Source organism: Temnothorax americanus, unplaced genomic scaffold, assembly GCF_048541705.1.
Source record: "Temnothorax americanus isolate GAGA-0224 unplaced genomic scaffold, ASM4854170v1 Scaffold12, whole genome shotgun sequence".
Taxonomy (NCBI): Eukaryota; Metazoa; Arthropoda; class Insecta; order Hymenoptera; family Formicidae; genus Temnothorax; species Temnothorax americanus.
In genome coordinates, this window is record NW_027509253.1 from 1,645,235 (window position 1) to 1,657,525 (window position 12,291).

The 12,291-nt window shown below is 36.2% G+C and overlaps 2 protein-coding genes across 5 annotated transcripts in view; one reads left to right on the plus strand and one right to left on the minus strand.

Annotated features, from left to right (window-relative positions):
• Window positions 1-6,716, plus strand: LOC143893315 (terpene synthase-like). Its single transcript, XM_077398557.1, has 7 exons — window positions 1-3,133; window positions 4,128-4,282; window positions 4,590-4,731; window positions 5,082-5,205; window positions 5,313-5,452; window positions 5,633-5,738; window positions 5,827-6,716. The coding sequence occupies exons 1-7, from the start codon at window positions 3,068-3,070 to the stop codon at window positions 6,051-6,053; spliced, it is 960 nt and encodes a 319-aa protein (XP_077254683.1). The 5' UTR covers window positions 1-3,067; the 3' UTR covers window positions 6,054-6,716.
• LOC143893316 (uncharacterized) overlaps window positions 6,568-12,291 on the minus strand; it is a 22,866-nt gene continuing 17,142 nt past the window's right edge. For 3 of the 4 annotated variants that reach the window (XM_077398559.1, XM_077398558.1, XM_077398561.1), the window contains exons 4-6: window positions 10,868-10,939; window positions 7,637-7,776; window positions 6,568-7,569 (exon numbers count right to left, since the gene is read on the minus strand). In XM_077398559.1, coding sequence (XP_077254685.1) covers window positions 7,229-7,569; window positions 7,637-7,776; window positions 10,868-10,939 — 553 coding nt within the window. In that variant the 3' untranslated portion in view covers window positions 6,568-7,228. The remainder of the gene's footprint in view (window positions 7,570-7,636; window positions 7,777-10,867; window positions 10,940-12,291) is intronic. The other variant, XM_077398560.1, reaches the window with a different exon arrangement.

Here is a 12,291-nt window from a genome sequence, read left to right on the forward strand (position 1 = left end):
GTGTCCCGAAAAACTAATCGGCCTTTTTGAAAAGGCATTACTGTAACTTTACGTTATGGCTACAAGAGTGTAAGTGAATTTTCTGATAACGAAATATTTAATTTAATACCGGCATACGAACGTTCCGTAAAAGCGCTGACATTTACATTTTGTCACGCGAGAAGACGATGTCGATAAATATATCTTTTGTATAAGCATAATTTATACAATAGAATGGCGTTTAGAAAACCAAAAGACCGAAAAAAGTTCTCGAGAAATTTTGTTGTTGATCAATGTCTGTCGGCCTCGCATGATTTGAAATTTGACTAAAACTATTGAAATTTTTACTGTATGTTTAACTTCTACTATTCAACTTTTCTACTATTAATGTAAATTGTATTACTTGTTATTATTTTTCATTGCGCGAAGAAATGTACACAAAATTAAGAAATTGTACATTTTCACAAAAGATTTTTCACAAAAAATGAAATTTTATTGAAACTATATTTAACATGATTTTGTCTTGGAATTTGGTTTTTCATGTGCATACGTCGCTTGGAATCTGATTATTCTTAAAGAATAGATTTTGTCAAAGGTCAATTAAAATTTTAGGATAAAGCTTCTATTGTTGATTTCCTCCACATAGACTAACAGGTTTTTCGCGTAATTGTTGGAATCTAGTTTTTTACCGTCTGCACTCTCTCTCTACACTGGTTGTGCATCGTTGGTCTCATAAACAACGATACATAATATAAGCCCATAGACTTGTATAAATTAGTTATTCTGTTCTTACATCCAGAAAAGAGCTAGACATTACTGTGTGTGTTTAGTGCAACATGGCGATCATAAGTAAAGTAAAGTTATATCTTTTTGCAAAGGTATATTATGCTCGACCCAACTGGCCAAAAGAGAGAGAGAGAGAAAGAGAAAGAGAGAGAGAGACTATTTGCATGTCTTATTACATATGTCCTCCGGGTAACCAGCTAGTAATTAATAAATCAGAAGCTTACATATTTGTGCGTTACAATCACAGAGGTAAAATACATATATGTTAAACGGCTTTTTCGTTAGTCGTTTATGTCGAAGGACATGTCAGAGCTGTGCGGTGGTAAAATTTAAACTGCTGACAAACCGTAATTTCCGGTTTGTCCCGGAAAAGCAATAAAAACAAATCAGTATCGTCAATATATATAATAGGCCAATTCCTTTTAGTGACACAAGTCGATGACACAAGTGTCGTTCTGTCTTTGTTATTCATTGAATGCCAAGAAGGATAGAACGATGTTTGTGTCGACTTGTGTCACTAAAAGGAATTGGCCCAATGTTTATTGCTTGTCCGGCTATCAAGCTTTGACTGCGTGCCAACTAGATTTGTCAGACTTGAAACACAGCTCCGGTTGGAGTAGTATGTTATAAATAAGTTTGAGGACAATAATTAATTGTAAGTTGGAGCACTTTTGAAATAATAAAACATAATAAATTATTTTTTATACTATTTAATCAATGAACAAGAATATAAAGAAATATATGTATATATACTGATATTACATAGAAATATATTGTTTTTCTGTAGAAGGCTTTTAATGAAACTTATTCATTGTCACTTTCGATGCCCTGCGGATATCGTTCACAATGTCCTACATGATAATTATCGTAAAAACATTTAAAACAAAGATATATCATACACCAGGCACATCTTATAAAAGAAATTTCTTTACAGACGCTACAGTTTTGCTTTCCAAGCATTATTGGAAAACAGATTTCGTTGACATTTGAAAAACAGGTTCTCTCTTCCACTAATTTTGCAGCATACCAGGCATATTTTATCATATTTGTGAAAGAAGGAGCGCTTAATTGGTGGTGAACTAGAGAATGAATTTTTATAGCATCTTCACGAGATGCTATTTTCCTTTGTTCTTTTATTAACGCAGGAGCATTTTGCAATCTTTTTATCAAATTCTTTACCTGTCGATAAAAATAAACGTCGCAAGGCTGACAAAATGGGGTGCATAAAAAGATTGCAAAATGCTCCTGCGTTAATGCGCAAAAGTTTTATTTTTATTTCTATTTTAAGTATCTTACATATCTTCTCTTACATATCTTCCACCAATTAAATTTAGTCGGCGCGTAGTCACAAGATTAGAAAAGTTGTAAAATGCAAATAAAAATAAAACTTTCGCGCATCATTTACCGCGCCTAGTTCTGAGTTAGCTATATATTCGTACGGATATTGAATTAAATTCTGTAATTAAATTTATATGTCGTCTAAAAACTGGGATATTATTGTCTACATTGATTGTCGCTCTTGCAACATCGAGATACAATATATAATAGTCGGAGAGCTGACGACACTTTTGGCCAAGTGATTTTGTAAAATACGATTTTCCGTTTTAACCTGCGTGGACGACTCTCCTTCGATAATCCGAACACCTGGCTGGCCGTACCTGGGGGGTTTAGAAGTACGCAGGTGAGATAAAAAAACGGATTTTCAAGTTATAGTATAAGTCATAATTTTTATTGGATATTGATAAAAGGAACATGCAAATAAATTACCAGTTTGATTGCTCGGGGGAATTAGTGTCGCCAGGCTTAATTATAAATAATTAAAAATAATTATTTTTAAGTCGCATATAATTCTGATATTACGCACGGAGATCTAAGAACCAGGCGCGGTAAATTATGCGCAAAAGTTTTTTTTTTATTTGCATTTTACAACATTATCTTCCAAGATATGTAATTAACAGATACTGGTTGAAAGATATGTAAAATAGAAATAAAAATAAAACTTTCGGGAAATGTCACTACTCCAACCGGAACTACGTTTAAAGTGTGACAAATTTAGTCGGCGCGTAGTCAAGGTTGGAAGATTAGGTTGTAAAATGCAAATAAAAATAAAACTTTCGCGCATCGTTTACACAGCGTCTGGTCCTACTTGCTTGTAATCGCGGGTCCCAAAGTGGGTTATATCCGGATTTATTTTTCCCAGAACTGTTACTCTTGCAACATCGAGATAGAATATAAGTCCGTAGGCGCTGACATACATATAGTCATTCTGTTTTTGTCAATCAGAGAAGAGACATCACGCAACATGGACCCAAGCAAAGTTACACAATTCAATTATTATTCGCCAAGCGGTGACACGGAGGAGGATAAGGTCAGTCCTATACATATAATTTTCCAGCAGATCAAAAATAAAAGGAAGTTCTTGTCGCATGCAGTCGAATTCTATATAATTCCTGATACTTTTTAGTAACAGTTCTGTTGATTTTGACAAAAAAAAGTCCGTTGAAAAAATTATTCTCTATAAATTATTCTCTCTAAATACTCGGCTTTCGGGCGGTAATAATTTATAAAAAAAATTATACAACATTGCTAGTGTCGGGAACTCTTTAGAAAATGCTTTAGTATGTTCAGAACTATTCGAAAAATATTTTAGATAAACCGGAACTGCGACATTTCGTACACTGAAAAAAAAAAATTTGTTTATATTAAGTAAATATATTTATTTTAGTATTATTTCCTTGATTTAACCCTTATGTCAATACTCGGGTACCCGGGTACCCACCTGTGCACATATGGGTCAAATTTTTAATGTTTGCATAAAAATTTCTTTATAACCGCCCGGATCGTCGCTATTTGAACTTTTTACTATCGAAATATGCAATGAACTTTTTGTTTCAATACCCAAAAATAAAAAAATTATTGTCTTGAAGTTTACCTACTTGATTCTAATACTCAGGGTACCCGGGTACCTACTTTTAAAAATATGAGTTTTATTATAGTTATTGACTAAATTAATTTATAAATAATTAATATGGTTATAGAAATGGTAAATTAATATGCAAAACAATTATTTAACGAATAACGAGCGACGGCTAAAACCTTCTGAAGGTCACTCAGGAGGATGACCTTGACAATATATGTCAAGGTCAAGATCATCGGAAGTGCTTCCCCTAAAGTGCATAATTACCATTTTTTTGGGTAAAATCACCAGAACTATTACTAAAAAGTATCAGGAACTGTAGAACTCGACTGCATGCGACAAGAACTCCCTTTTATTTTTGATTTGCTGGAAAATGATATGCCAACTTCACAGACACATTGATCTCATGCACAATAGAATAAAAATCAAAATTTTTGTCGTATAGAAACTTTTGGAGCCGCTTAAATACATTGTTCAATGTACTGAAAAACATCGATGTACAAAATTAACACGTGTTTTCAACCACTGGTTTAAAATATCATCGGATAAACTGCAGCAGATTGACGAAATCATCAAAATTGTATACAATACGTGCATCCTGTAAGTTATATTTTATTGTAAAGCATCATCGACTTTTATGTGTGTGTATGTATGTTGTTAATTTTATAAATTTGAACACATGTAGATATTAATATAATAGTTACATTTGCTGTCTGCATATTGTATTTATTTATGTTAAAATAAAGTGCGCACGATAAAAAGTAGGACATATTTTACAAAAAAATTAAATTTTATTCTGTTTTTGTACTACACAGTTTCTTTTTTTCCAATTATTAATAATATATGTTTTGACATAATAATTTATACTAAAATTTTATAAATTTTTTTTTAATTGTTCTTTTATTAGTTATGACGATATTCAAGATGAAGCCATTTTGCGAGATGGCATTCCCGTAACCCATTCCGTCCATGGGCTTTCCCGCACAATAAGCGCCGCCAATTACGTGCAACTGATCGCTTTTGAAAAAGCTTTTGAATTACATCCCGATGTAAGTTTTGAAGTGTCCACATTATACTATTTCAAGAATCGCAATATTATATCATAGATAGTTGAATTATAGCATTAAATGCTTTTTAACAAGTTTGTCCTCAAGTAATTAAAAAACTTTTAGAAGTAATAAAGACGATGTGTGTGTGTATTTGAAAGATACACACATTTTTGAAAAATCTCAAGTTTGCAATTAAGCACTTATAAAACTGTATACATATTTCTTTACGATCAGCACTGTATTGATTACAACCAGTACTAATTCAAAGCTCAACAAAATCGCGCCAATATATTAACTTTTGTTAAATACAACATAAATTAAGTTATTTATTTTTATATCTTAATTAACAGGCAGCTAAAATCTTAACTGAACAATTACTGGAATTTAACAGAGGCCAGGGAATGGATATGTATTGGAAGGAGAATTTATTAGAGTGTCCAACTGAAAACGATTACCAGATAATGGCGGAAAGAAGTAAATGTTTATGATTTTGTGATAACTTTTATTATCTGCTGAAACAGAAACTCCATTTTAAAAACTAAATTACATATATAAAATTTGAATGTTAATTAATTTTATAGAGGCTGGTTGGCTGATAAAATTAATGACAGGATTAATGAAACTATTTTCCACGTGTGAAATAGACTTATCCTCGTTGCTAAATTTAATGGCGTTTTACTACCAAATACATAATGATTATTCCAACTTGTGTATTTGTAGGGTAAGTAATTTGTTTAATTTTTATTATTAATTTGATTAATTTTCTATTATGCGACTTGGGTCTCGGAACCTCTTGAAAGGTAGATATATAGATTCTCGAATGATAAAAAAAATCAATGATACGTGAGCTTCATTTTCTCGACACTGGGGTGTAAAAATCACGAATTTGTTATTATCACAGGACATGAACGATGCTAGTTATTGCGATGACCTGACTGAAGGGAAGATCAGCTTCCCTGTTATACATGCCCTTAAATGCGGCAATAGCCGGAGGCAGAAAATAATGGGTACTTTTTTTAGAAACATAATTATGTTCAAGATAATATATATACTTATTTGACATAGGAAATTATTTATTAAATACGCATTTTTCAGATATTCTAAAACAACGAATTACCAACACCGATCTTAAAAATAACTGTGTGGACTTGTTGGAGGAACTTGGTTCTCTCAAATACACGAGGGACACACTGGAAAAACTGGACAAAAAAATAAGGAGAGAAATCGAACGTTTGGGAGGAAATCCATATCTAGTAAAGATGCAGGACGAATTCATGAACGAGGTGTTGCGCGGTACTGCTAAGGTTACAACTAAACTTTAAAACGTCGAATATTTCGTGCAAAAAATAATAAATAATTTTCGTTTAAAAAATTGTCCGGGCAATCGTATATATTTCGTTTTTACAAGATACATTATACCACAGAATAGATTGTTATGTAAAGTTGAACATTTATATCTCATTTAGATTTAATCTCGTATATTTTCAGATTGTTTGTTAATTTTCTCTTTACATAATTACACATATTGTACAATATAACATTACTAATTGTAAGTACATTAAGTAATTGTAAATTACTTATTTTATTTGTAAGCCTTATTTATCGCTATATGTATCTCTTTATCGTAACTTTTTGGCGACAGTATCAATAGTATAATTAAATTTATACGATTAAATAGTATAATTTTAAATTTATTATTTAATATTTTTGCAATAAATTTTTTTTTTTTTAAGTATGAAAAATGGAGTTTTTTTCAGCGTGGCTTTTCTATATAAATAAATTCACCGAGTAAAAGACTTTTAAAAAGTATTTATTAGCAATTTTATATACTGACAATTTAATAGCATAACGAATGATCCTTTATAATGAAATTTTACGGCTGTTTTGTACATGTCATGCAATTATACATTATACATTTATATCTATATTTATATATCCTAAAAGACATAACGTATAGAAAATTATACTTATATTATAGATTATTACACGTAACTAACAAGTGTCTAGCTAAGAAAAATATTCGCGTATATTCATTCCTTCACGTGCACGCGTAGGGATAGAATATCTCGCATATCGTTTTTCCTATTTCGCAGATTTGTAAATCTATAAATTCAATCTCTCTCTCTCTCTCTCTCTCTCTCTCTCTCTCTCTCTCTCATCTTGTTTTTATTCTTAAATTTACCAAATCTCTCATGAGATGACTTCTCCGAAATTCTCTCAATTTACACCATTTTAAAAGGCATTATTCGGCCTCGTACATTTCTCGCATTCGTTCTTGCCGCATATGTAATCGGGTGCTCAATTGACTATCCTCTCTTAATACGCGACGAGATCGAGTCGAGGTCCATCGTCTAAGGACTAAGACAGCGTGGCGATTTGACACGTCCTCTGTTCAAGCTCGCTATCCTCGTCGGATTCGCTGGCCCAGGAGGACCGTCGCTCGTGTCATATCTCACCGTCGCTGTCCCCGGGACAGCGTCCTGGTCCTGACACGCCGTCATCGAGAACCTCCGTCACCTCGTGAAACAGACAGATAATGGGTATTGAGTAAGGGCGAATCGAGAAAAAAGTATATTTCGTAATAAATCGATGCAATAAATATTTCATGAGAGAGAAATCGAGAGATTGACATTAAAATTAATTCACGAACTTTTTGCAAAATTATTTGATCGCCGACCTCGGGAGCACTCACCAGAACTTCCTCAAATCGGTCGTAATTCTCTTGCCTGGAGTTCAAGAGGCTCTCGCCTACCGAGTCGGCGCCCGATTGGCAAGGATCTCGTCGTCCTAGCGCGCTCCATGCAATATGCAGCAAGGACAGTACCGCCAAGAGGCCGGCTGCAAGCACATATATATATCTGTCAGGAGTTCACGGAAATAGAGTTGAAGGAGTCGGCGTCCTTACCCGCGACGTAGGACAGCCAAAGTCTATTGGGTCGCCACGCTAGAACGCAGGACAGTGGCAGGTAAAACAACGCCTTTCGCCAGCCTCGCGTGGCCGCCAGAACGCTGGACCAGCAACGCGAGCAGAGGGAATCCTCGTTCCTGAGAAAACAAAACGTCAACGTACATATATCCGTTTTCTCATAAAAAGGATCCGCGAGAGTAAAAGAATTATTTTCTGAAATAACGTTTTAAATAAAGAATTTAAATAAATTTAACAATTCGATATATCTGAAGCCCCTTTTTATTTTTATTCCACTGTTTTTTATTTTAGGATTATTTTAATTTTATTTTAATTGGCTCTATTTATTTTAATTGCATGTTGAGAATTGCATCGATTTAAGATTATATCCTATTTTTCTTGCCAATTTGTATTTGACACATTACAGTTACGGTTCTTCAGAGCGAGCGAGATGTTCCTCAGACAGTTGGTGCAACGTCGTAAAAGTATCTACGTGATCGAGTTATCTGACGTTCGCGGAACTAGAAGATTTACATGATTTACATTCGATTAACAAAAAAACTTTTGCGAGAACGACGTCTTCCGCTAAATGCCGCAGGCGAGCAATCCAGCCTTTAGTCTTGATTATGACCCCATCAATTCCACTTAAGTTTCCTTCTTAAAGAGGCGGGGCGGTAAGACGATTTGTCCATCGATACAACTTTCAAATACTCTTAATGAGTACCCTCTTTACGGAGATAAACAAACTAAATTCCGAACGGGCGAAAGAGATCAAAATAAAAGTCCGACTTGTCGTACCTGCACCAGTATCCTGCACATTTGGTTTTACGCTACATTCTTTCTATATTTTTTCTGGCTAATGTAATACACGAGAACGTTTGTCTAACTAAAATGTTAACGTGCGCAGTGGCAATTGCGTTCGCAATGCAATTTCGCCGCGGTAACTGTATCGAAAAAAAAAAATTACCGGGAAGCGATTTGCCCGAGCTTTCGAGATTATCGAGGAAATCTCCGCGCGGAGATAATTGTCACGCGCGTTTCAGAGAGCTGCTAATGTACGAAATTAGCCGTCGCGGCAAACGTAAACTCGCCTAATCAGCTCGCGGAAGATTAATAATCGTCATTGTGGCGAGGAAAATGGGAAAGCACGACAATCGTCTTTACGCATCATGCGGGTCTCGCAGTAGGAACCTTCTTGTTCTGAAAAGTGGTCGAGAAAATCGACAAGATCAATTTAGACGGAAAGGTTTATTGTCTTGGAATATTCCTTCAATAATTAACTCGCTGAAATATTTTTAATTAAATTGCCCTCGATGGAAGGAGACCGAGAGAAGGAAAAGATCTGACGGGGATCTTCATCCCCGCGCGAACGGATATAAAAGAAGATGTCTCCATTGGAAATCCGCTTTTCTGCAAAGCAATGTTATCTCTCCCTCTCGATCATCTCCGCGTAGATCGGCGTGATCGATCGTTCCGACTGGCAGTTTTAATGGCACCGTCGTCGGAGACATAAACTTCCGCGGCAGCATATCGATTCCGGACGGATCGCTAAGGTAAAAGTTACTCGTTAAAACCGTAGACCCTGCAGAACTTCTTTTAATACTTCCTCCCCCTGGCTTCCGAAGAACGCTGGCGACGTCGTCCCATTGGTCGCCGTCTCACGCTGATCGATATGAGCAACTTAAATGATAAAAAACTTGAGCCGATATAACCCGGCTCGACAATCAAGACCAAATTTACCGAAAGGCTCGTTGAAATTTATTAACGTATTAACTCTATCGGGAGACATAAGACAGAAAATACAGCGGTCGGAGATATCTGGATGAATTAATCGAGGGAAGCGCCCGCAGCACACGCGCGGGGAACGGTATAATCAGCTTGTTAATTAATTATTGTATATATCTCCGCAATTAACTTTGAAGACGCGGGGAAATTTTCATCTTCATTTTGAGCCGTGCGTGACGCATTTATCTGGCTTAAAGATGATTACCACCGGCGGCGCGGCGCCTCATCCCCTCCGCATCCGCGAAGCGTTATCTAGTTGCCGGTAGTCTACCCGTGCACTTTCCTCGCCGCTCCTCCCGCTCTCGGGAAATGCGGGGAAAACTGGGGCGAACTTCCGACCTGCTTGGTAATTGCCGGGCTGGCTTTGCACCGCTTCTTTTCCGCGTTACCCTGTTCGGACCTCGAACGGTGTAATTCCCCGGGGCCCTCTCAACCCGCCCGCCCGGCCGTGTCCGCCGAGCATATTGTTCCCGATATACATACACGGACCAATTTCGGGCAATTTGCAAAGTCACCAATACACTCGCGTTTATACGTTCGTACATGAACATTACACCGAGAAGCTTATGTATTAAAACCTGGTCGCTTAATTTTCTTTCTCTCATGTATTTTATAAATACATCATTATTTTCAATTAAAGAAATTGCCATTCATGATCCGAGCTGGATCTTGGTATAGCCTAATAATAATATTCTGTGAATTTTGTATACTTTTTCCAAACTTAGCAAACTGCGCGTCGATTTTTTAAACCTTCCTAAAAAGAGAGAGAGAGAGAGAGAGAGAGAGAGTACTCGCTTAATTTTTTTATTATAATTATATTCAAGCTTAGCCTATTCAAGAGAGAGAGAGAAAGAGAGAGAGTAATAAAGTCATGTTTTATTATTGATCGTTGCAAAAATCACAAAATGTTTTTTTTTTAATTTTAAAATGACAAAATATGCAAACAACGAGAAAATAAATGCTGTCAATATACATGTCATAATTTGAAACTCGTCTTTCTCGTTTGCGATGCACGTGGAAATATTTCTGTGTATACATAACTTTAAAAAACACACATCTAACTCTGTCCTTTTATCGAGATTCGATAATTTAACGGTCTCTATACTCGACGGTTCGCGTATAGATATAGTATCTATTAGATATACGGTCTGTGTCTCGCTACGAGTATACATTTGATGCGAGACACTGTCGTGTCTCGCATCTTGATTAGGCTACCAAGATCTGACTCTATAGCCCGGACCTTAAATGGCAATTTCTCTAATTGCGATTGTATATTACATCAGTCCTGCTTCGCTCATTATTGTCCATAATTATTTTCTTTCTTATACTGGTTTACAAACAAATTTGTACATGGATTAGGTATTAGGTAAGCAGATAAATAAGTGAGAATATATTTTTCTCATCCAAGTGTTAAAATCCACCGAAGCTACGTTCGTCCAAACGTACCTGACGCAGAGCTGCACGAACAGCGTGATGGCCCAAGTCACCTCCAGGAAGAAGATCACGCCCGACGCCGCCCTGTAATCGAAGACGCGCGAGAATTAGCGGACGCGAAGCGCTGCGTCCGGGGAGACCGAGTGTGACACAAAAGTTCGCGCGTCCCGTCGTTGGAACATTATACGTCGCAAAAGCTCGCTCTGCCCAACGAGGGCATTTCGGATATTTCGAGGGAACAAGAGGGAGAGAACGGCAGCGAGTTTTACAGTCCGCACGAAGGTGGAACCCCACACGAAGCTGTTTTTTTTCCTTTTTTTTTCAATGGTATATAAATAAGAGTATGAATAAAATAACAATTCCGTCACACGAGAGGTATTCATTGCAATGTCCATATATCAATCTGTATTACCGAAACGTGATCCGACTTTGTCGGTGACGCTCGACGGCGCGCGCGGCGTTAAGGGTGATTCATCCCCGAAAAATCGCTCTGTCGCGCAGTCGCGCGTGATCAATGATTAAGGACGCGCCGACGTAGAACCGCGTAAAAAATGCAAGACATCTCTCTCAATTTCCCACTCCGCGAGATTCTCCACGGCGCCAGTTGGGTAATGCCTGGTGAAAAAATGCAACGAACCGGACGGGATATTTTTATTTCTTTGCCCCGCTCGCTGTTCATTGCGTGCGCGCCGATGAAACGCCGGCTACGCTCTCGTGCGTCGGAATTGCGAGTCGAATATAATTCGCGGTTATAACGCCAATATGCGTTCTTGATGTCGATAAAAATTAAAAATTCAAATAATGATTTACTCGAGACGATTTTAGACGACCCGTGAAAAAGAATTTGGGACAAAGTTTTGGTTTATTGATCGCGAGAGATATACTATTTTTACAATTATGATTTTCCATTCGACTCACCTGGCTTTATTAAATATAGTTACATCAAGACGTTTCGACTATTGATTTGGGTCCTTTTCGAGTATAAATCTATAAATCACAAATTTAATAATCAAAAAGCTATGTAAATTGTAACTCGCCCTACCACAACTGACAAGGAAATCGATACTATACAATAAAATGTTTTAAAAAAGATAGATACCTAACAATAAGTTATGAAATCAATAGCCTTTTACAAACATTTCCCTGGTCATGACATCGCAAGCCGAAGCAAGTCATGAATCTAGAAGCTGAATTTAAACCGATTAGACCAAAAGATAAAGAGATCAACGTCAATATAAATTAAGAGGCTTTACATGTTTCGTATGTCGTATAATGGATTAAATAATCCGTGTAACAATAATAGCATCTCAAATTAAAATAAAAGAAATTAAATAATATTCTTCTCAATATTATTTTTGTTTCACAATTACAAGAACTGTAAAATTGCAAGACATTGTCAGACATTCTGTAGTCATAAACTGAGCAAGTTATAGATT